Source organism: Antennarius striatus, chromosome 3 (genome assembly GCF_040054535.1).
Source record: "Antennarius striatus isolate MH-2024 chromosome 3, ASM4005453v1, whole genome shotgun sequence".
NCBI lineage: Eukaryota > Metazoa > Chordata > Actinopteri > Lophiiformes > Antennariidae > Antennarius > Antennarius striatus.
Window position 1 is genome coordinate 10,163,507 of NC_090778.1, and position 27,992 is coordinate 10,191,498.

The 27,992-nt window shown below is 39.7% G+C and overlaps 3 protein-coding genes across 7 annotated transcripts in view; 2 read left to right on the forward strand and 1 right to left on the reverse strand.

The window, feature by feature from the left end:
- kank1a (KN motif and ankyrin repeat domains 1a) overlaps positions 1-7,230 on the forward strand; it is a 45,873-nt gene extending 38,643 nt beyond the window's left edge. For all 3 annotated transcript variants that reach the window (XM_068310177.1, XM_068310179.1, XM_068310178.1), the window contains 9 exons: positions 461-637; positions 2,327-2,435; positions 2,746-2,961; positions 3,322-3,409; positions 3,551-3,770; positions 4,483-4,625; positions 5,048-5,248; positions 6,063-6,161; positions 6,247-7,230. In XM_068310177.1, the coding sequence (XP_068166278.1) occupies positions 461-637; positions 2,327-2,435; positions 2,746-2,961; positions 3,322-3,409; positions 3,551-3,770; positions 4,483-4,625; positions 5,048-5,248; positions 6,063-6,161; positions 6,247-6,309 (1,316 nt within the window). In that variant the 3' untranslated portion in view covers positions 6,310-7,230. The remainder of the gene's footprint in view (positions 1-460; positions 638-2,326; positions 2,436-2,745; positions 2,962-3,321; positions 3,410-3,550; positions 3,771-4,482; positions 4,626-5,047; positions 5,249-6,062; positions 6,162-6,246) is intronic.
- A 150-nt stretch (positions 7,231-7,380) lies between these two features.
- LOC137592202 (cilia- and flagella-associated protein 157-like) lies at positions 7,381-12,823 on the reverse strand. Of its 3 annotated transcripts, none has more exons than XM_068310181.1 (9): positions 12,628-12,823; positions 11,822-12,093; positions 11,397-11,550; positions 10,977-11,244; positions 9,584-9,705; positions 9,065-9,215; positions 8,204-8,346; positions 7,978-8,130; positions 7,381-7,789 (listed from the first exon to the last, which is right to left on the reverse strand). In XM_068310181.1, the coding sequence occupies exons 1-9, from the start codon at positions 12,783-12,785 to the stop codon at positions 7,690-7,692; spliced, it is 1,521 nt and encodes a 506-aa protein (XP_068166282.1). In that variant the 5' UTR covers positions 12,786-12,823; the 3' UTR covers positions 7,381-7,689. The 3 variants fall into 3 exon arrangements, with proteins under 3 accessions (XP_068166282.1, XP_068166283.1, XP_068166281.1); XM_068310182.1 differs by having other exon boundaries at positions 8,233-8,364; XM_068310180.1 differs by having other exon boundaries at positions 8,204-8,364.
- Positions 12,824-15,485: 2,662 nt separating this feature from the next.
- The window catches only part of LOC137592984 (doublesex- and mab-3-related transcription factor 1Y-like), a 30,588-nt gene continuing 18,081 nt past the window's right edge, over positions 15,486-27,992 (forward strand). Inside the window, exons 1-4 of the mRNA XM_068311524.1 lie at positions 15,486-15,497; positions 16,725-16,890; positions 19,255-19,409; positions 27,297-27,471. Of these exons, the coding sequence (XP_068167625.1) occupies positions 15,486-15,497; positions 16,725-16,890; positions 19,255-19,409; positions 27,297-27,471 (508 nt within the window). The remainder of the gene's footprint in view (positions 15,498-16,724; positions 16,891-19,254; positions 19,410-27,296; positions 27,472-27,992) is intronic.

Genomic DNA, 27,992 nt, shown 5'->3' on the forward strand with positions numbered 1-27,992 from the left:
ATTTACTGTAGCAATATGTGTAAAAAATGTTGGCATGTGGTTTGCAACATTCTATGAAACCCAAAACTGTCATCACTGATTTAGATTCTACCTGATTCTACCAGACTATCCATGGAAACATGCTCACCACCACCAGTAACCTTCTTTTAACAAGTCAGTGAGAAAGGAAAGAGGAAAAACAAATTTACACAAATCAGACATGTGCCACAGCTGAAATTTCATGTTCATGTTGCACCACGAGAACAAGCTGAGAAAATGAAAACAACAATACGTATTCCTGTATGTATAGATGCCTGAAATAGGGCCCTGCTCATTATACCGTTTTTACGTGACACTGTTCTGGACGGAAGCCCCCACATGGCATCTTTTAATGGCGTTACACTCTCATTGCATAATGTTTGAGCTGCCCTTTCCTATCTGTGCACTGAACCCTGACTTGAGTCTACCTCTCTTTTCATAGAGGGCCGTCAGCCACTGAGCAGCCATTCACTGTCTGTTTGGACAGAGCGGCCCCTGACTGACAAGACTCCCGGCCGACCTCCTGCAGATCAGCCTGCCAGCACGCCTGCGCAGCAGCAGATCAGTGCAGCTGAGCAGAAGAGCCGCATGGACCTGCAGATGTCTACAGCGCTGCATGGTAGGTAGCACCTGCCTTAAACCAACACGTGGTGTGGGCTGATGTCACAGCATACTTGTACTGTACCTACCTCTCTTGACTTGGGTGATTTTTGCTTATTGGCATCTCACCAGCAGTGAAATACACTAATTGGAATCAGATCGGGACAGTAGGTGCTTCATGGGAATTTTTTTGGCTCTAACCAGGATTTAGGATTGTTTTCCTGCTGCCTATCAAGAAGTTCCTCAAATTCACTTTTAAATGCAGTGTGCGAGTCTACAGGGTCAACCAATACAGCCTCTTTGTATTCACCACTAGTGAATACAAAGTGGTATTCACCACTAGTTTTTTCTAGTGGTGAAGTGATAATGTTTCAGGTGGTTTTGAAGAAGCAGATTTTTATAGTTAAATCTCAGAGGACTAAATCATGGCTGCTAATTGAGTCAATTGTCCTTTCTGGTTTAACACATGCTTCGTATATGACAATGATCACAAACATCTGGATGGATTCTTCTTGCTGCCGAGGGACTCAGTTGGTTTTGATTGTCCTTGCTAAAGTGTATACGTGCAACTATATGCATGTAGACACATGAACAGGCACTTACCCCAGCTGTCACCCAGAGGAGCGAAGGAGGCCTCACCACCGGGGCAAGTCTTGGCAGATGTGCTGAGTGTTCTGGCTAATGGATGGTGTTCCTGTTTTGAAGGCCTGTATTTAAAATGACTGAGATACTTCAAGGTTTGGGGGAAATTCCAGCATCTCGCTGACGGATGTTTTTTAAAAGAACACGAGATGGACTCTTGATGGTTACTTTCCTGCCTGTCAGAAGCTCTTGATCGTGTCAGAGAGCTGTAGTGGATCATTCAGCCATCATCAGCTGTGCTGTTATGTAATCAAGTGCATTACTTCTGTTTTTCTTGAATGTTTCTATTTTATGCTTCATTATAGTTGTGATCCTTGTAAATGTTTTATGTTTTTCTCCACTGAATTTGCCTAAAGCACTTATTTTCTATTCAGGTTACACTTTTTCCATCTCCTTCCATTGCAGTGGGAACCATCAAATCCGCTCTGGGTGTTTGTTAAATTTTTCTGATTAACTGAAGGTTGAAGGTGTGGCTATTTTTAAAATCAGGTACTTCTAGAGCTAACGGGATGTTCTAAAAACCTCTATTACCTGAAGTACATTGCATCAAGATGAAATCTTTGGGTTTTTTTGTACCCCGGAAGATCTAGCTTTTTAAGTTTTCAAGAATGGCACACAACAAACACAAGATGATGAATATGATAAAACGAAACAACAGTATTTAAAATAGTTAAACTGAGGTTAACGTTCAATATTTTACCACTTTTTGTGCTGATAATACATTTCATAATTAGTTTGTGAATTCAGTTATCTTGTGGAATATTTTCACAATGTGCTGTTATTAATTCTGATGCCACATGTTAGTTAATTGGTGTTTTAGATTTATAAAAAATTTAAAAGACAAAATACAAAAATAACCCTCAACTCAATCTGGAATAAGCAATAACACTTGTCAGACATTTTACCTGTTGTTTGCTAACAGGCAGCTGTCATCATTCAAGCCATTATAGAAGTTGTAAAAACTATTATCTTATTTGTCTTATTTTTTGTTAATGTATTCCAGAGAAGTATCACTTTTACTATAATGTTGGCTTTTCTTGATATTACTGTTTTCTTTCCCCTTCAGGGCAGCCTTGCAGCCAGAGTACCCTGAAATCCATCATGAAGAAGAAAGATGGCCGACCTGACGCTAACGGCACCAAGAAGAACCTGCAGTTTGTCGGTGTGAATGGAGGGTGAGTCTGAGAGGATATTCAGAAGCATTCCCAGTCAACTTGAATGTAAACAGTACTGTGAAACTTGATGCAGTGTGTATTACTTGCATTATTGGGTTCCTGTTGGATGTTTTTAGCAGGGTGACTTTACTACGTATTGTTTTTCAGTTAGTGAGGTTAGTCATTACTGTTACTTTCATTTCCAAGCTGCTATGTTGATGTTCTTTACTCTAAAACCGGGCCTTGTTAACATCCATAGAATGATCAGGATGATCAGGAAGATTGTTGATTTGAAGTTTCTGTGCTTTTGTTGCCCCACTTTTTCCCGTAGGTATGAGACTACGTCAAGTGATGATTCCAGTTCAGAGGAGAGCAGCTCCTCTGGTTCAGAGGAAGAGGAAGAGGATGAGAAGGAATATGGAGATAAAGAGGTCTGTAAAAATGTGGAGAGCTTGCACACCAGTAAGCAGTTCCAGCCAGAGGGAGCTGAGGATGTGGATAAGAAGGACGGAGAGGAAAGTTCAGAGAAGGAGGAGATGAGAGAGAGGTACAATAAAGAGTCACATTGAGATGTGTCTTTTTAAAATCATTTTAGTTTTTATGTATTATACTCAAATTGGCTCAAATTCCGTAGAAGGTAGATATGTAATCCATTGCTTTACTGATCATAAAGCATTTATTTTAATTCTACAAGCAGTTATGAGTGTAACTCATAAGTCACTGAATAATGATGCTTTTAAATGGTAATTTATTGAATCAATTAAACGTAATTGTAATTTTCAGTTCAGTGGATATTTGAAACATTTCTCACTAATCTCAGAATTATTTTGAATTTATCAAGTAAAGACAAGCTCATGGGATGTAAACTATGTGTAAGTTGGGACAATAACTTTTGATTTCACCACAGATATGAGCTAAGCGAGAAGATGTTGGCTGCGTGCAACGTTCTCAAAAATCACCTTGGCGACCCGAAGGCTGTCGGCAGTAAAGACATGGTGAGGCGTTTTTACTTGGTGCTCAGCACTGTAATCGACTCAGTTTTATGGTGGGGCAATAACTTTTAACAATATCCAACGCAGAGCTCCCATTAAATAATGTATTATCCCTAATGAGCCCCCCCCCTCCCCTCTTTTCAGAGAGCCTGTCTAAACACGGTGCAGAATGAGTGGTTTCGGGTGTCCAGCCAGAAGACTGCGCTGGCGGCCATGGTGGGCGACTACCTGGACTCATTTGTGGTCGTCTCCACGGCGGTGCTGCGCCATATCGTTAACATGGCCGACGGCAACGGCAACACGGCATTGCACTACAGCGTTTCACACTCCAACTTTCAAGTGGTGAAAAAGTTGCTGGACGCAGGTGAGTCACCACGTTAGCATGAAGCTAAATCGCTCAAAGTGAAGTTTAAACCACAGTGAATCAAATACAAGCATAAGACCTGGCCTTTCTATTAGTGTTGTGAGTGAGTAGTGATGATCTGAAGATGGAGTGCGGCACACAACCATAGGACTGTTTTGGTAACTTCTAAATGATTCCTCCACCACTGCCTGCCCAGCTCAGCAGCCCGTGATGAGGTCCTGGCCACTCGTAGCTCTGAAAGCCGTTTGTCTTCTCAGCCTTTTGTGACCTTGTGCTCTCTGACACCACATCCACCCCCCCGCTTCCATTGTGGCCTTTGTTGTCACACCGTCGAGTTCCTTGGACCTCTCCTCCCCTCGGCGGCCGTGCAGCCACCCTCGTACCCTCCTCGGCCTCATCCAGGCTCTGAAGTCTGGCCTTTTTGAAAGGTGTCAGGACTGAAAAGGCTGCTTGCAGAAATTGTTAAGGATCGGATCTTTATGGTTCAGACAATTAATTGTGGTCCCAAATCTTTTGTCGAAGAACAGAAGTGACAAGTCGTTGTACATTAGTCTGCCGTTGACTGACAGGCAACGATGGTGACAAGTCAATCACACACAGTGGTGGAATAGAAGAGTTGGATTCCCACAGAGACCACCCACGCTGAAGTACTATTCTTTTAAACTATATGTGTGAGCTTTAACCATGTTTTCAATGCGTGTGTGTGTTTCAGATGTGTGTAATGTGAACCAGCAGAATAAGGCAGGATACACACCCATTATGCTGGCAGCACTGGCCGCAGTAGAGACACCCAAGGACATGCATATTGTGGAGGAGCTCTTCAGCAAGGGTGACGTCAACGCTCGAGCCAGCCAGGTCAGTGACTGGAGGTCAGGAGGCAGCGGCCGGGCGCCGCACGTGGTTTAGGATTCAACTGGTGAAATTAAGTTTGTGGTCACAGATGGACTGGCTCATACGTTCACACTAAGAAGGTGGACATCAAGCATTTCACTACTGGTCGTAATGGACGCACAAATGTCATAAAGGTTGTTTATATACGAGACTCATTTGTAAAAGTCTGCAAAAAATGTTATCAGGAAGAAGAACTCAATTTCATTTTCCTGTGAAGTGTTTATTAGGTAGGTAAAAATGAGAAGGGTTGTATTTTGCCATTTTATTATAAATGTAAATGTTTGGACTGATTATTTAATGGCCAAGCCCAAATGTCTTGTCTCAAGCCCAAACAAGCAGTGAAGATGCTAAAACATGTCCCCTTTCTGTGTTGTTGTCTGTTTCAGGCCGGCCAGACGGGGCTGATGCTGGCGGTCAGTCATGGCAGGATGGATATGGTTCAGGCTCTGCTGGCTCACGGCGCCGACGTCAACATCCAGGACGATGAGGGCTCCACGGCGCTGATGTGCGCCAGTGAACACGGACACGTGGAGATCGTCAAACTGCTGCTGGCTCAGCCCGGCTGTGACGCTACCCTGAGTGACAGTGTGAGTAATGGAGAGAGTGGAAGGCAGATTGCTAAGCGTGAATTTAAGTACACACCACTACTTTATACTTAAACTTAGTTTCATAGTGAATTATTATACCTTTTACTCCACTACAATTAGGTTGAGCACAATAGGTTGAGTCTTTCTTGTTGCTTTGTGATGCACTGGTGGTGTACCCAGAGCATCTCCACACCTATCACTTGTAAGTCTGCTGGGATAGGCGCCATCAACCCCCCCCCCCCCCCTTCTGTAAAAGCGGAAGAAACGGCTCAGAGAACAAATGAATGAACAATCAATGAATGCGACTGATCATCTGCAGATGAATCTGTAATGAAAATGAACGTTGGAAGCAGTCTATTACTAAATCTTACGAGGTGATCTCCATCTCAACCAGCTACTGATGTAATAATATTATAACAGACACAGTAAACATTTCTTTCTAGATTAAAGTAAATCTTTGGGATTACACATAAACTTTCAGATTTTGACTGCAGGTTTTCAGCAGTTTTCCTGAAGGATGTCACTATTTCCCTTATCACTTGAGGAACTAACAGAGCGTCACTAATCCCTGATGAGCACTGTCAACAGAGTAACTGGTCACATGCTACAGTCACTAAATTAATCTTTTGATGTTTTTAACTGTGAAAGCAAAAAGCATAGTGATTTGAGGATTTGCAAAGTTCAGAATCTATTATTCACAATTGAATTGAAGTTGGTTTCTGCCAGTCATGAATATAACAAAAATACAGGGACTTTTTTTTTCCTCTCTCCTTTCCGTCTCTGTCATTGCTGTCTCTTCTTTGTTTCCCATCAGGATGAGAGCAATGCCTTGTCCATCTCTCTGGAAGCAGGACACAAGGACATCGCAGTGTTGCTTTATGCACACGTCAACTTCTCCAAAGCACAGTCACCGGTACGTTCTTATCACTCCCTCCATTTAAACATCTACTAACATGTGACATGAAGCCTTTACATACGTGTTTATGTTTACACCGCAGGGGACGCCTCGACTCGGCAGGAAGACGTCTCCAAGCCCCACTCGGAAGGGCATGTTTGATTAGGCCCCTCCTCTCTTCACAAACCCTGCGCTGCTATTGGTTCACAGTGAACGACGCCTTATCCGCATGCGGAGGACGGACTTCATCCCAAATACCAACTATCTAACCAATTAGATTCTTGGAAACGCTTTTTATTTATATGCACAAGAAGATCTTCCAGGTTGAGCCCAAAGTGCCCTTTCAATATGAATGTAACCAGTTGGTGCCTCAAGTCCTGTCACATTCTCATTTTTCCTGTAATTTCTCAGATAATCATCAGACCAACAAATGATCCAACAAAGTGAAGTTTCTTATTCCTCATTTCCTTTTCCTATATTTTTTTCTTTTGTTTTTTTTGTTGAAAACTTTTGTTTTTAGGTTTTTAGTTTCAAGGCTCAATGTTGATCATTTAAGAGCACCCAAACATTTTAAAATTTTTTCTTTCTTTTCTTGTGAGTGCACCTGTTTAGACAGAGAATTATCCCACCACATGTTAGAGGACATGTTTCCTGTATATATTGCGCAACTCAACATCTTGGTCTCCCATGTAAGGCCAGCTCTACAGTATATGCACCACTCATGGATGAATGCAACCAAGAATAGACGTAATCTAGACTGGAGAAATTGTACTTTTATACAAATCCTTTGTATCTATTTAAAAAGAAGAATCACAGTATTTTGAATATTTCCTATTACTACTTAGCAACCCGTGAAGTTATATATTTATCAGAGTATAGTTTTAATGCAGATATATGTATTTCAGTGTACAGACAGCAGTCATTATAGTGTAGTTATTCTTTCTTTGTGTCCAGTTTCTTTTGGTCTCTCATGTAATACAATCTGTCTTCCTCTAGTATTCCTCAAGGTACTGACTTTCATCCTCAAATGAGAATTGAAGTGCCTGAGACTTTGCCATATTACAATAAACATCAATTAAAGTACTTAGATCTGTGCCTTGTCGTTAATGGACATTAAAGCTTAAACGGCATCACATTAAAGAGAAGCCTGAGCCTGTTATAGAAGTGTTGGTAACGTTCCCATGTGTGCAAGGACAGCTGGTTACCTCTGTCAGCAGACTCAACACATGATGGCAGTCAACTGGTTAAAGTTGAACATCTCTGCTCCTATGTAGCTGTAGAATCTTGGCCTTGCTTCCAACTATTATGCAGAGACTTGGGCGGGGTTCATCCATATGGTTGCATGAATTTACAAGCTTTACAAATGTGTCAATACTGCATGCTTGAATAACACTGGAGACTGGCTCACTACTATTAATGTTCTTTAAAGTTCAGTAGAAGAAATCCATTCTCTACAACGACTAGTTTGACTTGATTTATTTGAACTGATAATACTTTCATACTTTGAAAGTAAGTATTTCCCTAGTATGAATAACAAATTTGTAATTTATTGTTTAAATTTTGCAAAAGAGATTTTGGAGGTCAGAAATTTGACAGCTGAATCAGTGGAGTTGAGGGAGGCGGCTGCTTTCTGACCACAGGGCTTCCTGGAGGACAGAAATATTGGATGATAGATAATGTTTCCAACATAAACTGGATTACTTACAGATTAATTGACAACCCCCCGAACATTAAGACAGATTTAGCTTTTTATTCAAGTCAAACAAAGTACATGTAGTGGTTTTCCATAGACGACACTGCCCCCTGCTGAACAATAAGGTGAACTAGAACAAACCTATGCAGAGTCATGTTGGAGCTGCTGGATGCTGTTCCCATCCTGGATATGTGTTTGTGTTTCGGTGTGGGTCGGGGTACCAGACCCACATCCCCTGCCTCGTGGTGGGTCGACTCTGTGTTTATTCTTTGAGATGGATTTACACTTTCTGATCTGTGAAGATACATGAGGATGGTGACAGAAGAAGGAGTGCTAAGTGACCCTTGAGGGCCAAAACTTTTATTACCTATTGGCTGCAGGCTCACAGGTCTGCACCTCATGCAGCTGGTCATTCTCTGACTCTGAGTTGGAGGGTTCGGGGGGGTCCAGGACCAACAGCAGCTTCTGCATCAGCTCCTTCCACTGGAGGACAGAGTCTTCTTCCCATTCCTGCTCAACAGACACCTTCTACATGTAACACAGTCATAATAAGGGTTGGACAGTGAAACGTTTCCTAGGGTTTAAATTAACAGTGGTGTAACCCTTACAGTGTGTTTATCATGACACAGCAGTTTTAACCAACAAGATTCTCTTCAACCATCACCATGATGCATTTTTATAAGAATAACAAAGATCAGTTGTTCAAGTTTAATATCCTTATGCACTCCATCTATTCAAACAGTGAATTACTTTAGCAGTACAAATACTCTTTGTTAGTACTGTATTCCTCATTCATTCATTGTCATTACAGCTAGTTTGATGATGATGACTGGGGTGTGTCGACCCCTTAAATTGTCAGCTACATTATTCATAAACTTAAAGACTCAACTGGGATAATCAACTTGATAATAAAGATATTTAATCTTTACACGTTTACATTACAGTTAACCAATAATTGTCAAAAAATTTGATCAAATTATAAATATGTTTAATTGTTGAATTACAGCTTGGTTAAATAAATGCACATATATTTCAAATTGCATGTTATATCCTGGTATAGACTTTTACACCTCCTCTTCTGATTTTCCTGAAGGTCAGACCCTTTAGTGAACCTCTGTCACAGAAACACTGGTGTAAAAACTAAAAACCTGTTTGCACTTTTCACCAATTTGCTTTGACGTAAGAAATGCCAACATGTTTGCAGGCCTGGAGCATGCTTCTGTTTTACCGTCAGGGCATGTTTCAGAGTGGAGGCTGCTTCCCGCACGATGATCTTCATCCTCTTCATCCTCATCCTCTCCTCCTGTAGACCCTCCTCCAGCTGACTCACTTTGGTTCTGCTTTTACTGCTCTGCTCAGACAGAGAGTCCCGGTCCCGCCTGAAGACACAACACAGTGTAGCGGCTGCGCATCAGGAGTCACTCCAGCATCAGATGCTCCAGAACAAGTGTCAGTTCTCTACTGACCATCATTACTGATAGCTCAACCTTCTCTTTCTTGCTTTGACAGATCTATTTACTAATGGGCATTCAGTCCAATTGTTATTTTACTTTAGTGTGTCTGATTAGCTTCTTATATTGACCTTCATCAGTCAGCTAATGTCATTAATACTGAGTAGTTAAACTTTATGTATCAGCATTCAAATTTTTGATGATCATTTTCCATAAACCTACTAAAATATCTGTTAAGCATTTTCCCCTAATACTGACACTAAAGTGAACGGGGATGAAATTGTGTGAGCTTTTACCTGAGCGCCTCCATCTCAGCCAGAACTTCCGAACGCTCCATCTGAAGTTGCTCCAGTTCTAACTTACAGTCTTTAAGTTCTGTCTCTAAATGCTGACACTTTTCTTTAAGCTGCTCCACCGCCTGAAAGAAAGAAGATATCAAACCTGAAATAATGATTTGTGAATTAGTTGTTTTTAAGATTCAAATATAAGACACAGAATTTTAAAGGAGAATTCGAAAGGAGTCAGCTGAGTTGGTTTGGGCATCTGGTGCGGATCCCTCCGGTCGCCTCCCTAGGGAGCTGCTCCTGGCACGTCCAGCTGGGAGGATTCCTCGGGGCAGACCCAGAACCAGGTGGAGGCATTATATCTCAATACTGGCCTGGGAACGCCTTGGGATCCCCCAGTCAGAGCTGGTGGATGTGGTCGGGGAAAGAGAAGTTTGGGGCTCCCTGTTGAAGCTGCTGCCCCCGCGATCCGACTCCGGATAAGTGGTAGAAGATGGATGAATGAAAGAAGAAGAAAAACCTCAGCAGTCCAACTATTCTCACTAAGGAGATATAGTATATTTTAGAATAGTGTATATACTGTAAAACCAGGTTGCAAGAACACACCCATGTATTATTTGTTCATCTATAGCAGTATAGTCGGATTTAGCCAGATCAGAATCCTCAAGGACATCAATTCTAACATGGTCACACATGGTTACAATTCATTTACAGTAACTCACTTTTTTAATCGTTTAGCAACAAGATAGAAATGTGAAGTTTTTTTGTTGCTCCAAAATAATTTTAAAGTTGAAGACTGAAAGACTATAGAAACACAATTTTGATGCATTAGCTCACACTTGTCAAACTCAAGGCCCTTGGGCCAAATGTGGCCCGCAAGAGCATAAAATGTCAAAGTGTGCATTGACCAAAAACTGCATTTCCCACAATGCAGTAATTAAGCCCGTTTCAACTTTGTAAAAAATATTTTGAAGAAAGTTAATGTCCTAACTTGTGTTTGATGTTATTTTTTATTTATTTACTTGGATAATTTGGTCCTTGATTGATGGATTTCTGTTGGTTTCATAACCTGACAAAAGGATTTATAACAGAGCAACAAGAAAACATTATTTTTCTGTAATGTTTGTAACTTGAATAAGTAATAAATTCAAGGTTATTTAACATGAAGGAATAGTTATAATTATTTTATATTATACTGTATTTGGTTACATTTATTAGTTGCATCCGACCCTTTGAGGACAACCATTATGCAGATGTGGCCCTCGGTGAAAATGAGTTTGACACCCCTGCATTAGTTGAAAAGATCTAACAATTATATTGTAATTCGTTACATTTTTTCCTGGAATAAGCCAAGCGATGTTTTGATAGAAACCTGTTTGCTTGTGGCAATCTGAAGGACCTCTACCTTCTTACGGATGCAGCTCTGGCGTGACGTCTCGCTAAGCAACTGCTCCAGGATGTCCACGTCCACGCTGAGCTGACTCTTACGATCCCGCAGGGCAGAGTTCTCCAGCATGAGAACCCGAGCCTGTTCTGACAGCTGACTCAGCTGAGCCTTGACCTCCGTGTTCTCCTGAAGGGCCAGCCTTGTCTTTTCCGGGACCTTCTGTTCCACTAGGTGCTCCACCTCTGCTGCTAAGGCCATCGAGTGGCTCTCCATTTCCTTCTCCAGACTTTGGACAGGGAACCGGAGAGAAATGGGTAAGAGAGAAAAACATTCAGCCATAGTTTATTTAATGATACTTAAGAGCTGATCATGAAGGCCTGTGAAGACATATACATCTAACTAGTTTATTTCTTCACGTAAACCATTGGTTTACTCAACCTCTTCTTTTCCATCAATGCTTTCATCTCTAGGCTGTGTATTTTGTCTTTATGTTCCTCCATGTGACTGGCCAACTTCTTTTCCAGAGACTCCATATGGGACATCATTTGATCCTTTTGTTTCTGAAACTCCTCCAGATCAGCAAACCTCGTCACTGAAGGGAGGAGAGAGGAAACAGGTTTAATCACCACGGTCCCAATCACTGAGGTATAAAACCTATTTTGATCATTACTTTGATTCTCTAACAACTTTCTTGTAAACTGCACTGAAGGGATTTTTCATCAGTCACGCCTCTGTTTTTTTTTGGAGAAATGGAGGAAGTCATTTTTAATTTTTTATCTAAAGTATGTCATTGAACCTTCAAGAAGCTTCACTAGCAGTTGGACTGAAGTTTCACTGAAGCCAACAGAGATGCTCCGGCTCACCCAGTGCCACATGATTTGTGGTGAGTTCTTTGATCTGATCTTGGAGCTCTTGTCTCAGACAGCTGTGCTGCAGCTGGATGGCCTCTCTGTCCCTGTCAGAGGCCTGGCGCTGACTCTCCAGACGCTCAGCCAACTCATCCACCTCATCTTCCTTTTCCAGCAAGGAGCGTTTCAAATAGTCAACGATGTCTTTCTTCTCTGATTCCAGTGTGGTACACTGAGTATTTAAGTCCTTCTTCTGACTCTCCAGTTGATCACATTTTGACTGAAATCTGGAGGAGGAAGAGGATCCGGAGAAAAACATGAAATTATTGTGGTAGTATATACTGATGCAGAAGAATGTGCATCTCCAATTTATCACTTAGTGACACTGATAATACTCAAGCCTCCAACTTTAATTAATATTTAAAGAATATTTTTTTCTCAAAGGCTTAGTATTCAAAAACGTAAAGAAAGACATAATGCACTTAACAATTCTACTTTTTCATGGCGAAAACAATTATGATTCTTTTCGGGTGATCAACAATTAATTAATTTTGTTCCATTTATTTTTACATAAAGTCTGCTCTGCGTTCACTTTCGCACAGAAACTAATTCCAAAGTGATGATGACGTCAGCTAATAAGTCACGCGCTACCGACATTACGGAAGTGCAACGGAAATGACGTAACAGCGATCGAAGACATTCTTTTAAAGTTTGGAAAAGACAAACTATACTAGCTATAAAACATTTACCGGCACGAATACACACAGTGTTACAACATTTCGCCTTTGAATAGCTTGAACCTGTTTCTTTGCCAGCCTTACCCCTCCAAACGCTCGTTCAAATACCGTATTTGAGTCAGATATAAATTCTTCTCTTTATCGTCAGAGGCAGATTTATTTGAATCCGTCGAATCAGTTTTCCATGTTGTCTTCTCTTCATTCCGATGGTCTCCTCTCTCTTTCGCCTTCTTTTTTGGCATTGAAACCAATTAGTATGACTTCACTTACGCTGAGATTTTTTTTGTGTTTTTTTTCCGAGTTTAGTTAGTGTTTCGTTGCGTTGTTGCCAGGCAATGCTGCATTCAGGACCCCTCGAAAAGTTTTCTCCCGCGTTTGGTTAGGACGCTTTGAGCACTTTGAGTGTCCAGATTGCCCCAAAACAAATGTTTTATAAGGATAAAGTTCACAATTACGGTGTTTAAAATAATGTATGATCGGTGGGCTACTGAACGCTAAAAGATAACAACAACAACATAATAATAATAATAATAATAATAATACAGTAATAATAATAATAATATTAATAATAATAATTGGTGGAAGCCAATGGGTGGTTGGGGTTAGCTTCAGTGTTGTTCATTCATTATCAGATTAAATGTAATTCAATGTTGTTTGTGTGTTATTGTCAGTATCAACAGAAATGAAGGAGGATGGACAAAGGCAGAAAGTGATTGCAGCTAGAAGCTGGTGGAAAACTGAACATTAGATAGATAGATAGATAGATAGATAGATAGATAGATAGATAGATAGATAGATAGATAGATAGATAGATAGATAGACAGACAGACAGACAGACAGACAGACAGACAGATAGATAGATAGATAGATAGATAGATAGATAGATAGATAGATAGATAGATAGATAGATAGATAGATAGATAGATAGATAGATAGATAGATAGATAGATAGATAGATAGATACTTTATTAATCCCGGAGGAAATTGTATATTGTATATATCCACTGCATTACATAACGAATAAATAGTGAATAAACACCAGGAGAAAAAGAAATACTGACATCACAGGACATACCGCAAGACATACACTACACTAACAGACAGATGCAGCACTAATAGGACTTATACTAAACTATAACTAAAATATAAACACTATAAAATTGAAAAATAAACAGTATAGAATTAAAAAAATATAACAGTATTGAATTAAAATATAAGCAGTATAAAATTAAAATATAAACAGTATAAAATTAAAAAAAATATAAACAGTATAAAATTAAATTAAATTAAATCCATTCAACCCCGTGTTGACCTCGCCACATCCCCCCCGCTCCTCCTGAGAGAGTCTTTGTACCCCCTGATGGCACGGGGCATTAGTGAAGTTAGGATTGTTAAGGAGCAAAACATAAGCTTTCTATCAAAAAAAAAATTGATTCCATCTGATGATTCCTAAGTTATAGTAAGTAATACCTGGTTGTGCATGAAGAGACACACACAGTCAATCGCAGTCAAGTCATTAGGTCAATACTTCTATCATATCATCCATTGTCAGTAGCAGCGCAGAGAACATTTTAAAATCTTTATATGTAATGATGAAAAGGCAGTTATTATTGTTTGTTCTAGGGAGCAGCTCTCCTAAAACAAACAAATCTATTCAGTCAGAGACTTCATTATGGTATTATAATCTGTCATCTGTGTTTTATACAAACAGCGTTGTAACCTTGTGTTACCAACACTGCCAGTCAAGTGTCAGAGTGATCCATCACGAATGGATGCCTCTGCAGTGTAAAATCCTGTTTATTGAATTGGTGTCTTATAATCCCCTCTCCATTCGACTGCATTAGGGATTTTAATTGTGTGCCTGTTGTGTTTCACCTCACTTCGCTCTCTCGTTTTAAAGCCACTGGCCTGTTTGAATGGCCAGAGTGGAGGTTAATTCAGTTTCAGTTCTGTCATGCCTGATAAATTAATACGAGAGTAATTCACCAAGTAGCACATCAGCCGTGATTGAAAAAAGAGCTACAGTAAATATATTTTAGTAGGAAGCTCCTCAGATATTACAGTATAGCTACACGCCCAGAGTTAATATCATGGTGGCTATTATAATGTCAGGACAACAGATACATCATGTCTACGTACACATCTACAGTGATAGTTCATTTGGAGAAGTAATCAATATTTTTAATTTCAGTTAGACTAGTTATTATTTATTTTCACTAAAACGTTGTCATGGATGTAACTATAAACAGGCTTTACGTTCAGAGTTTGTAACTGGATATATTAAGAGGATAAAAAACAATCCTTTTGAATTTATAAAATTTCATCCAATGAGATTTAGAAGGATCAACAAAACATGACTTATATATCAAGAGTCTCTTTCATAGCTGGAACTGGGATCAAATTGACTTGAATGTTCATAGAGTAGGCCTTTAATCAATATCCTCCCCAAGACTCCTACTTTTATGAAAACCAGTAAGTTGTTAACTCTTAATTTCAAAGTCTTTTATTAAATGTTCTGGTGATGTTCTGCTTCTGATCTCCCTTCTGGTGGGTGATGCCACCGCGTCCCCCTCCCGCGCCCTCCCTCCTGTCTCCCACGGGCCACGGAGGGCGGGGTGGGACGGTGACCTTACAGCTCCGGCCCTGAACCACACAAACCCAATCCGCTCTGGGAACTGTTAGCTCGCAGTTAGCGCCACGTTGTTTGCGCTGCGTCACTTCCAATGGCTTTGAGTAAGGACAAGCAGACCAGGCTGGAGTCGGAGCCGGCCGGAGCTCCATCTCCATCCCCCTCCATGGACCAGAAGCACCCCCGGACGCCCAAGTGTTCCCGCTGCAGGAACCACGGCTACGCGTCCAACCTGAAGGGACACAAGCGCTTCTGCAGGTGGAGGGACTGTCAGTGCATGAAGTGTAAGCTGATCACCGAGAGACAGCGCGTCATGGCGGCCCAGGTGAGGATGGAGCTCCGCGGGCAGCGAGCGGCCGTCAGGGGCTTCCGTCCGCGGCCTGAAGGAGCACAACAGTCGGTCCGATTGTGTCGATAAATCCTGGATCGTTTGAAGGATGTGTCGGTGTTTACAGATCCAGGGGATGTGTTTACTTTTTTTGCTTTTACTGAAGTTTCATTTTTGAAAAAAACAAACAAACAAACAAACAAAAACAAAAAAAAAAAACCAAACCCGAAGTGATGTTAGTCCCGATTAGCTTGTTCGGTTTAGTTAGGTTAGTTTATACCAGGTTTAAACCTGAGTCTGAGGCCTGAAGCTTTACTGGTGTCACCTCAGAGAAGTTCTGCCTTCATTTACTTTGTTTAGTTGTATTTGGAACATTTAATACTTTCCTTGACGACTGAAAACAAAACAAGAAAAAGTCAGCTCAAAGTACATGTGCTTATTTTTTGGGGTGAAAAAATGATCCAAACAATGATCGATCAAATCTTTTGTGTAAATGTTTCATCTTTGGACCTTATGTGCCTGTCTATTCACAACTAGCGTTATTACAACTGTTCATAAGCCATACATTGGCTTGTGGCAGTGAATTAGAGCTTGTATTTTAATGTAGTCTGTTGGCAAAGCTGCAAATTGGGGTCATGCAAGTTGTCACCTGTATTTCTTTTTTCACATCTATAATGAATGATTTTCACTTGCAGCTATATATTGGTTGAAACAGCAGAAACACAATCTGATTATGTTTTATGTCAGTAATGTGTATGTGGTCACATCTGGAAGCAACAGCTGAGGGATAGTTTTACCCTCATAATATTCCTCCATGGTTTTCCTCATTAACCAGATTCGTATAAAAATTGTTAAAAGTTATTCAAGAAATACAATATCAGTGACTGATTCTGGATCTAGCTCCAAATGTTGATTTTTCCTATCCTTCAATCTGGTTTCATTCTAATCCATCAGGTAATTTAATTGTCAGTAACAAAATACATGTTCAAAGATTGTTCAAGAAACGCAGAAGAAAAAAAAAAAATCAAGATTCCATTACTTTATCCTGAACCACTACAACATTTTAATATGTTCACTCTGTCATGTTTCTAAGGGTTGAAGACAAGAACCAGACTGGACTAAAGACCCCTGATCATTATCATTAAGTTATTTAGTTGTATCATGAAGTCTGTTCTACAAAGTCAATAAATAATCTTTTGTTTTATTTGCTTTCCTGTCTTCCAGGTTGCCCTGAGACGGCAACAGGCTCAGGAAGAGGAGCTTGGAATTTGTAGTCCAGCTGTCCCCTTTCCTGAAGTGATGGTGAAGGATGAAGGTGGAGCAGAGTGCTTGTTCTCCTCAGAGGGACGATCCGTGACTCCTAACTTCAATCCTTCTCTTGCTGTTTCTGGTGAGATATCAACGGCCTTTTTGTTGATTTTAATGTCTTGCCTCAACCCTCTAATATGTGTCATTCTATCAGATAATTACACACTTGCAGAGTTGAATTTCTGTCAAGGCTAAATCAATTTGAGTAATAACAATTCAGTGGTTTCGTAAAAACACCAACATCTCAAGAAAGTTATCTCAATGCAATTTCCAAAACTGATCTTGGTGCAGGCAGCTGTTTGGGTCAGTGTTGTCCCAGCTACTACTGAAGTTTGTCAGCAGCAGCTTGTGAAATGATTCAAGGAGTTTTACGTTAAAGCTCTTCTAAAGTAGCACTAGACGTATCATTTGACATAGTATAACTTGAGAAATATAATTTCTTTAGCTGTGTGCCTGACAAATTATTGCATCCTTTCCTACAGTTTTACTATTATTATTACACTATGTAATAGCTTGGTAGTGTTTTTGTAACAATATTTGATAGAGAATGAATATTACAGGGCGGCACATGTTGCCTCACAGTAAGAAGGTTCGATCCGAAGGTCCGATTCCTTTATTTATGGAGTTTGCATGTTCTCCCCGTGTCTGCGTAGGCTATCTCTGGGTTCTCCAGCTTCCTCCCACCTCCAAAAACATGCAGCTTAGGTGAACTGATCACTCCAAATTGTCCATAGTTATTATATGCTATGTTACAGTACAAAGGCTTTGCTGCTGCGGAATACGAATAACAACAGATCAGAACAGCAACATGGAAAACATGGAAAACTCTTATGGAACATTTAACAGCTGGTGTCGGTTGAGTGAGCAGATTTATGCCAGTATTTTCACAAACATAATATTGTTGAAGAAAAACAACATTATGTGGTTGTATACATGATTTTGTTTGCATATGTTACAGTTTTCTCAATGAAATTCAGCAAATCTGTCAGCACAATGATAGCAGTGCTGCACAGAAGGGGAGAAATGGCAGGAAACATGAGATACAAATTTGATCTTAAAGCCTCCAGCATTTCAAATATCACCGATTTTCTGACACCAGATGAAATTGTTACTTCTAAGCTTTGCTTTGAAACACACATACAACTTGAACTCCACCCACAGAGTGACCAGATATCCCTCAGCTCACAGTTTGAGAAAAAATTTGATTTTGAACATCATTTTTTTAGTTTCTTAATTACTGTTTCATGATTACCCAATCTGTTACGGTCAATGGGCGGCACAGTTGTGCAGTGTGTAGCGCTTTCGCCTCCAAGCAAGATGGTTTTGGGTATAATTTATATGACGCCTTTATCACATGTTATTTACGGTGGATGTGTTATATCTAGAAAATGATGCAAATAGAAATATAAAACATATATTTTAACAAACAACAGTTTTTCACAATAAATTAGTAATTTTTGTTATTTATTTTGTAGGCCATCAATACGAGACATGTTCTTTGGAAAATATGAGAGGATTAAATTGATTTGGTGACAGCAGAAAGAAAGAGTATTTTAAATTCCTTTTCTCGTCTATGATGTGGAGGCAAACACAAATAGTGATGTTCCCTGGCTGATACTACATTTTAGGAGTGACTGGTCAAGGCTGCTCTTGTAATACCCTGAATCATCTTATTGTTTTTGCGGCAATGAACATGGGCATCTGGCTTGGCAACAGAGAGGATAGACTGAGGGGGAAAAAGGAGGTGAGCACGCCATGATCCACTGACGACGAGAATTCGAACAGGGATAACGTATGTCGTTATCTTTTGGCTTCAGTTTTACACAATATCAACACTATGTCAGACCAAGTGCTTAGGAGCTGCCTGGAAAGAATGTGGCCTTGTTGATAAGGAAAGAACATTTGGTAATAATGATTGTAACATCCTAAAAGGCGAGCCACACTTCTGTATTACGGTATGCATTGTGTTGTGACAGGTCTGATTTGATATCAATGACACCCTGACACCAGCAGGTGGTGCTGTGGACCACAATTTGTGCTGTTGTGGGAATATGAGTAACTTAGAAACCTCAGTATATTTCTCTCTGTTAAATGATTTAACACTTCATAAATGTTCTGTTATCCTTATGTGTATTATGTGAACTACGTAATTTTATTTTCATTGGTTTTCAGTTCTACTAGCACATCAGTTCAAATTCAGACTAATAAATCTGTGTTAGCTTTGCTCTGAGTACATAATTAATTATAAAACAGTAAATTTTACACAGACTTGTTAATCCTAATTCATACAAAAAATAAATAAATAAATAAAACTGATACATTCATGAAGTCCCAAAATCTCTTTTAAAAATTGGTAACAAAATAAAAATGCTGAAACATCATACTTAAAAAAACCATCGTCCTGGTTTCTGAGTAAACTGGTCGTCTCCTCTCTGTGTTGGACTAGGGAGTCGCTCCGTGCCGTCCTCCAGTCTGTCGGCCGGTGGTTGGGGTCTCCCTGACGGACCAGACCTGCTGCTGGAAACCTCCTATTACAACTTGTACCAGTCTTCACGCTATCCCGCTTACTACGGCAACCTCTACAACTACCAGCAATACCAGGTGACTAACAACCGCTCAGCTGTTAATCAGTATTCTTCTTATTAGAAGCCTATTTGCAGTCAAAAGGTATTTCACTACAGTCAAGAACAATACATTGATGTGGTTGCTGATCTCAAATCCTCAGACTATTTTACCTCGCTTTTATGCTACATCACAATTCACAAGCTTTTCACGATTAAAAAAAAGTGAAATAACAGGCAGGTTGTGAGAGTTTTCTTACAGGAAACCTTTACTGTAGTCTATATTGGTGACACTAACTGTCAACCTAACCCGAATTGTCCGCAGTCTTGAAGTTTGAAAACGTCCAAATTAACATAAATACGTTGTGTGTTCGTTCCCTGCTCAGAAGTTTGCGGAGATGTGGATAAAATCAGGAAAAATAGCTGCAGATGAAACATCGACAGGAAAGCCGTATGAAGTACAAAACCAGAGCAAACTGTTCACTTAGTCTGATGTTGACTGAATTATTTTGACATGACATGAAATCTTAATCTATAGGGTGGTAATGTTATGCTTCTTGGCGTGGGTTGTGACAGAAAGGTGAACTACCGTTGTCGGATATATTCCTGCGCGTGGTTGTCTGTATCTAAGAATATTCTTAAGAATAGCAAATGTCTACAAGTCATTTCACGTCATATTTAGAAGTATAAACAGCACTTCATCAAGAATATTTTTCACTTATTAACACCTTTTAATATTATTTTTCTCTTTCTGCAGTGAGGTTTTATGAAAAAAAAAAAAAATTAGTTAGCCTATAAGAAAATAGAACATCTGAATGTAAAAAGGGAAATGGAGAACATGACTCTGACACAGGAAGTAAAAAAGGTTATTGGTGTTTATTCGGTGCTTTTTCATTGTGACAAACGGACTGGGGAACGGCTTTTATCCTCGTTTGTTCATTGTTTCATGATAGACACAAACAAATACACACACACACACACGCACGCACACACACACACACACACACACACACACACACACACACACACACACACACACACACACACACACACACACACACACACCTCTAAATGTCTTCTGCCCACACACCAGCTTTCCTCGCCTCACCTCTGACTGTTTCTCTCTCCATTCCCGATAAGCAACTTTAATGAAGTCACTAAATTCCTTCTTCATACCAGCTTTGTGAGGTGGAGGCATTTTCCTGAAAGATGTTGCCATTTCAAAGTAATCTTAACCAACACACTAGCAGTGACAACAGGCAGAGAATTTTATAAAACAGTTGCTTAAGAAGGCCTCGGTGAAGTATAACACAACGTCTGTCCCCTGTTGTTATAGATATTGTTTAAAGACGGTGCTGCTTGTCACAGTGTTACTATAATGTAAAATTTGTGATGCAACAAAATAAAAAATACTGTGTAGTATGAGATTATATAAATTGCTATTTGGAAATGATATATATACTGTATTATATATAGATATCAATATATGACATTGGACATTAGGTATATATCACAGAAATGATAATTAATTTCAAAGGGAAAATAATTATTGAGAATGAGCAGCAACCTGGAATCTTGACACAAGCAGATAAGGTTGAAGAGGCGTTGAACCCAAACCCACCTGCCCTTACCAACCAGAAGTCTGAATTACGTGTCCTTAAAATACGCCTTACAATGTTAACTAAGAACCGGTTACAAGAATAATGTAAAACTGTAAAAATGAATGAGCTGACAGCTTCTCTCCTGTGTGTTAAAAGTTATTGATCGATCATGTAGAGGTGATGGTTGGACGTGTACTTCAGGGGGAGGAGTTCACATCTAATCCACTTCATGACATAGAAACAAGAGATACACTGCTTAGCTACAGGTCACCTGAGCATGAACCAGGCTTACTTTCTATGGTATCATCGCAGGGATGTGCCTCACAAGTCAGTCAGCATGGGTCTGTGGGAATACAGCGATAGTAGAAGCAAATGTTGTTTAAAGATTCGTTCATTTCAAATGATTATTGTATTTTAGAGTTAAATAGTTAATTTTCTTTTGCAAAATTTTTGTTAAAAAGGATGGAACTCCCTGCAGCAGTGGCTCAGTTGTTAGAGCGGGTCGTCCAATGTTTCCAAGATTGGTAGTTTGATTGCCGCTCCCGCCCAGCCACTTCAGCGTGTGAGCTGACAGTGGGAGGTGTTAGCTCACCTCCTGAGTACTGCCGAGGCGCCATTGAGCGAGGCGCCATTGAGCAAGGCGCCGTCCCCTTTTCGAGTTGCTTATTCAAGGCACACCATTAAGGAGCTGCCCAGCACTCTACCTCCCCCACACCCTTAAGTGTGTGTGTTAGAGGATGTATACAATATATATGCATGACTAAGAACTAATAGTGTGACCTAGAGTGTGCAACTAATAATTTACCTTCAGGGATCAATATAGTATATACAATTTAAAGAAAAGAAAAGAAATTGGTTTGAAGCATTCATTCTTGTTAATGAAGATAGAGAAACTTGGAGAAGATAATAAATTAAAAAAATGAAGAAAAAATGGCAACAAAAATGTAAAAACCATCCATACCTAGTTCCACAACCCAGATTATTACTTTATGAAATCATTTTTTATAAAAATGGTAGTAACAGTAATTTTTGAAAGTTTGAAGAAGAAATATCTGTTGTCTGTGAATACAACATAAAAGTTCAGGATGTGTGGATGGACACAAAGTACCGGTTTCTAATTATCCAGAAAGGGACATTGCATGTTCAAAAGAGTTTTTCTGACTGTTCTTGTCTCTATTTAGTAGTTATAGTTAGTTAGTAGTCATTCCCACAGCTAATATCTCCCAACCATTTTAAAACAAAATTTAAAACAAAATATAAGGGGATGAATAGACCTGTGAGTAAACAGCAGTTCTGGGGATGAACTATCCTTTAAAATAACAAAACACAAAAACCTACTAAATATTAAAGAAGAGAACATATGCAACAGTCGAGAAACACAAATCTAAAAATTAAAGAGCAAAGTAATATAATGAAAAACATGCAGCACTTTTTTTTTTTTTTTTTAACTGAAAAACTGATGAGGAGAAAAAAAAATTCAGGCGGTACAAAGCTGATGCAAAACACAAAGCTGTGCTGCTGATCAGACATCAGAAGTTAATTCTCTTTGAATATGGGTGTGATTTATACAAACGTTTATTTCTTTGTTTTCCCTAGAGATGAATAAGATTGTCAGCGTTAATGTTGACGCCCAGACTATAAAGGAGGACACATCGGGGAGACAGTACCCACCGACACACAAACCCACACACTTGGTCCTTCATTCATGCGTGTGTATATTCAACCTGATTTATGCTTAAATGTAACTCTATTGTGTCCAATGAGATGAGCTTGTGCGTGAAACAAATTAGATCTATAACTCTCCTGTGATCTCAGATGAGGTGGTTTGTTTTTTTATGAAGAACATTTGTCCACCCCCGCTCTCACCTTTTCTACCCCCCACCTTCCCCCAATAGCAACATCTAGTTTTGGGGTCACTGCCTCTGGTAACCTGCCAGCGCACAGCAGAGCCTGAATTGCAAAGGTTAATGGTATTGTCTGTCGGCGGAGGAACAAACCGCTATGCCTCAGTGCTCGAAGGAGAAAGTGAGCACATTAATGCTAATCAGTTAGCAGTCTTTAGCATAATTTAGCCATCCTCCTTCGTGATTTATGATATTTTCAGTGAAGTTGTCACTGAAAGGTTGTGAGGACTATGTGCTACGGTTATTCAAATTCAGGGGCCTCTTTTTGTATAGCATGAAGCACAAACACACATTTGCTCAGTTCATAACAATAAATTTGTTGATAGAATCACAAAAAGAGGTGAAATGTTCCTCAGAGATAACAGAAGTAGTTCATCTTCTTTATTTAATGACTATAACTTCTCCATTTGTAAAAAGAAAAGCTTTCCTTCTCAGTCTCCTCTTTCTCCTTTACCTGTCCTAAACCTCTACAGTGGAACGGGCAACTTTCCAATTTTAGCATCACAAACTCAATTGGTTTTCATTCAGTTACTCAATTTTGTTTGTGTTTCCATATGTACTGTATAGTCCTTATAGCTGTGGCATTTCTTTCCTACCCAGAGAGCAGAGGTTTGGGCTGTGACACCTTTTCTCATTGACTGTCTCTTCACTAAGCAAGTTTCTAAAGCTTAACATCTGGTGAATGCATACTTTACATAATGTCACTAAAAATGATTATTTGTACAATTATTTACATTAAATTACAAATAAAGAATAATGTCATTACTTTGATAGAAATCATCTTCCCTTACATGTTTAGTTGTTGTAAAACAGTGGTTTCTGGTTTCCAGTACTCTGCCTGATAGTGGAGAATATTGATAATGTCATTGTATAAAATGTTAGCTCATGGTGTCAGCTATGTCTTTTTATTTTTCTGCACAAGCGAACAGCTAACCGCAAAATGTGCATAATGTGCAGTAAAATAAGACACAATTTAAATAGCAGCGATTGTCACAAAAAAGTTATCTAGAAGTCTTCAACTTTGACTTCTGTTAAATCACAACCCACAAGGAAACTGTGGTTTTATCTGCTTGAGGCCATCTACCTCATCCTCTCTTCTCCTGTGCACTCAGTGGTGCTTGGCTGTCATGCAGGTGGATGAAGATAATATAAGGGTCGTGAAAAGCTTCCAGACAGGTGATGGTGCCAGATAAGAAGACGAGCCCTTTCAGGGAGGTAAAAAAAAAGCCCCCCCAGAAGACAGCAAGTTAGCCAATGAGTTGAAAGGAAGCATTATGCATCATTTCCTCCAGATTTTGCTGTAATCCGGTTCTCCACAGCCACCAACCGTTAGAATATCAAAACATTTCATGCCGGATACCGTCTGTTTTAGCCTGCGCTGAGAAGGAACTGTCTGAATAGAAAGCCATGGGATAGGAACAAGTTTGAAACTGTAGTAGCATCTTCAGCTTTTCAGCCTATCTGTTTAGATTTAATTTTATGGCACCAACACAAATCTATTATTTGAATTACAAATAAACATAAATATCCGATAAACTGGGGAGATAATGAGACAAACCAGCTTTTGTGTTTGCTATTGCATCTAACGTCATATAATGTTGTTGAATGCCAACAAACACTGTCAGTTCACACCGAGGTGGCTTTGTGACACAACCATATTTTAAACAATGTTAAATAGGTCTGGAATGCTACATTTGCTACTAAATAAAGCGCCCACAACTGCACCAGTGTTTTGGATTAAAGTCAAGGTGGATTACCCTGAGATCTCCCAAAAAGTATCGAAAACCCTGCTTCCATTTCCAACATTCTGTCTTTGTGAAGCGGGATTTTCTGCAGTGACCGTAAAGAAAACCAAACTGCGGAGTAGACCGGACGTCAGGAACACACTTCAGGTGTCATTGTCTCCCGTTACCCCTTGATCAGCGGTCCCCAACCACAAAAATACTTAAATAACATTTTTGTAAAGCTCACGTACTGACATGATGCTATGTTTAACTTTTGATTTTCTGTGAATATCTTCACTGCTTGAGCACAGAAGAGAGAGCACACACACACACATTGGAACTATTTCTGCAGACACTGTGACCTAAACTATTTGTTTCTGTTGTGACTGTATAATACAGTATATACTGTACACACCAAACAGCAGTAGGACCTCAGCCTTTGACGTCTTATGTTCAATTCCTAAAATAATCCATCCATTTATCCAGTTTCTGCTGCTTATCCTTTTCAGAGTAGCAGGTTATAAAAGGTGGTTTGTCTGCCCAGCAATGTTTTCCAACCCCTCCTGGAAATCCCCAACCCAAATAAACCATCGAGTCTACTGGGCTGAGTCCACTTTATGCAGGAAGCATCCTGACTGGATGCTCAAAATTGTAAAATTGTAATGGATCCAAAAGAGAAATGATCCTACTTGTAACTTTGGCTGGTCTAGTCATCCTGCAGGGTATGTCTGTCTGTGTGTGTGTGTGTGTGTGTGTGTGTGTGTGTGTGTGTGTGTGTGTGTGTGTGTGTGTGTGTGTGTGTGTGTGTGTGTGTGTGTGTGTGTGTGTGTGTGTGTGTGTGTGTGTGTGTGTGTGTGTGTGTGTGTGTGTGTGTGTGTGTCCGCATGTACGTACGTGGGTGTGCCGGTAAGGCACACCCTCTGTAGAAACATGAGGAACATCATGTCATTTATTAGCAAAAACAAAATGCAAAAAAAAAAAGATGGAGCTCTGCTGAAATGAAGTGACTGCTCCTACAAATGACATACATTCATAATTAAAGCGTTTTGTGTGTGCTTTTGTTTGGGGGGGGGGTGGATGTAGTGTTTGGGACGGGGATTGAAACACTTGGCTAAATGAAACAATCATTGAAAGAGCATTTGCCCCACCATTAACCATGTATGTGGATGAGATAACTATTTGTGTGGCATCACATATGCAGAGGGGTTAGGGCGACTTTTTGCTGTGAGCATTGAGAAATGTATTTATTTGTTTAATTGTTTGTTTGCTGCTGTATGTTTCCTGCAAACCATGAGCTCAGTACACTCCCAATACTCCAGTCCAATCTCTGCTGTATTTTTCACACCCTAATACTGGAGCTGAGTGTAGCTTAAATAACAGTTTATAAAGCTGTCTGAGAACTGATGGTGTGGACAACATGGATGACATATTGCAGGCTGACAGAAATCAAATTCCATAAAAGTGAAATTGAAAACCCTCCGTGAGGCGGCCTTGCTGCTGAGTAGACAGCTCATTTTAAAGTTTTCAGAAGGCTGGAGAAAGCCACCGCTGCTTGTTGCAGTCCATTTTTAGAAGTGGCCATGCATCCATGAATTTAAACACCACTAATTCTTTGTCATATATTATTTTGTCTCTGGGTTACTCTTGTCAGATTAAGTTGTTCAATTGTTGCCTGTAAACATCTGATGGCTGAGGTGGATTCTACAGTTAAAACTACAGCAGCTGAATGGATATTGGAATAACGCTGCTTATATTATATTTGACCTTTTCAAATGGGTCAACGTTTACTTGATTAAAAAAATGTGAAATGTAAATGCATCTGCAAACTGAGTGATGTTGGGATTAAGATCCTCACGTATTACATAAAGACAAGACTAATATATTATTATTAATTAAATAAAGTACACTAGAAGGGAAAGACCTTTTAAAGTTCTTGCTTCAGTATTTGTTGCTCCTTTCGCTTGCCTGTTGGAACTGAAACAGAGATCGTTCACCTTCAATGATAATAACAATAATAATAATAATGATAATAGTAAACAGATGACAGGTCCACAAAACAAGAAGGCATCTTTGTACTGTCCTGCTGCTTTCAACAGGGCTTCATTCAGTATGTTAAGCAAACTGATTGATATTGGCGTAAATGATACTAGAGACACAGACTGAAATATTAAACATTAAAAGTAAAAGAATCTGAAACATTTTACTATTTAAAGAAAAATACACCAGGTGTGCTCCACTTGCAGATTTAGAAATAAAAAGATGTCATGCTCATCTCTGCCATCAGAGATATGTTAGTTATGTTGTTCAGATTCTTTTTTATTTGGAAATCACGATAAGACATTTCTCAATATTTCCTGACATTTTGTAAGCTCATATGAGTTGACTGACAGCATTGACTTGATTGAGTTGTTAGCAGTTCAAAAACAGACCTAAAGGCAAACATAAAAAGTGAAGGTCAAGGTAAAGCAATAGAAATAAAAAAAACAAACTATAGAAATCAATCCCAGGAACAGGAAACGTCCATCCATCCATTTTCTTGAAGACAAGACCATCACAATAGAAACTGACTAAAGTAAACTCCAAGCCCTTTTCCACTTTACATCTTAAATAATATGATATTGAAGGTTTTCTGGGCCTGAGAAGTGTAGGAATAAGATGTGTTCTATCTTTTTGTTTTTCGCTGTCCTGTGTGACCCAGGTGCCCCACGGTGATGGCCGCCTGCCGAGCCACAACATGCCCCCTCAGTACCACATGCATTCCTGCTATCCAGCAGCCACATACTTGACTCAGGGCCTTGGCACCTCTGCCTGTATGCAACCCGTCTTTAGCCTGGAGGACAACAACAACAACTGCACTGAGACCGTGGCAGCCTGTAAGTGACAAATAAACTTCAGACACAAATGTTATCCAGGATTTATCTCTTGAACAGTTTGGTCCAGTGAAATCTGTAGAGTGCAGCGCTCCAATCAAGAGTGACTGGATAAATGTTTGAAAGAGATCATCCAAAATTAATTTTTCCATACTGTTTTGCTTTTTTTCCCTTTACTTCAGATTTATAATTTAGAATGTAGAACCAACTCAATTAAAATGTGAAAATATCCATTAATGAGTCAAAGAAGAGTTTAGCCCTTCAAACTCTTCTAGTTGAAGAGTTTGAAGGGCTCAATCCCACTGTTCAATAAAATTAGCCTCAACTAGTTTGGAATAAAAACACACACCTCTTTGTGACAGTCTCCTACCATTAACTAAAAAATAATAAAATTCAGGACCGGGTGGTGCAGCTTTTTCTTTTGGTTGCTTCAGAGATGAATGAATGTGATTTCTCTTTCTGGCACCCTAAGCCACCAGTCATAGATGGGAATCTCGGCTGAGCATGGCTGCCTCGGGTGATGG

What these genes read in the sequence shown, in the direction of transcription:
- LOC137592202 (XM_068310180.1), bottom strand. Translation starts at nt 12,785, where the DNA reads ATGCCAAAAAAGAAGGCGAAAGAGAGAGGAGACCATCGGAATGAAGAG. An exon ending in CACAAATCATGTGGCACTGG is followed by an intron (nt 11,551 to 11,821) that starts GTGAGCCGGAGC and finishes TCCTCCCTTCAG; the next exon opens with TGACGAGGTTTGCTGATCTG. An exon ending in GCTGAGATGGAGGCGCTCAG is followed by an intron (nt 9,216 to 9,583) that starts GTAAAAGCTCAC and finishes TTGTGTCTTCAG; the next exon opens with GCGGGACCGGGACTCTCTGT.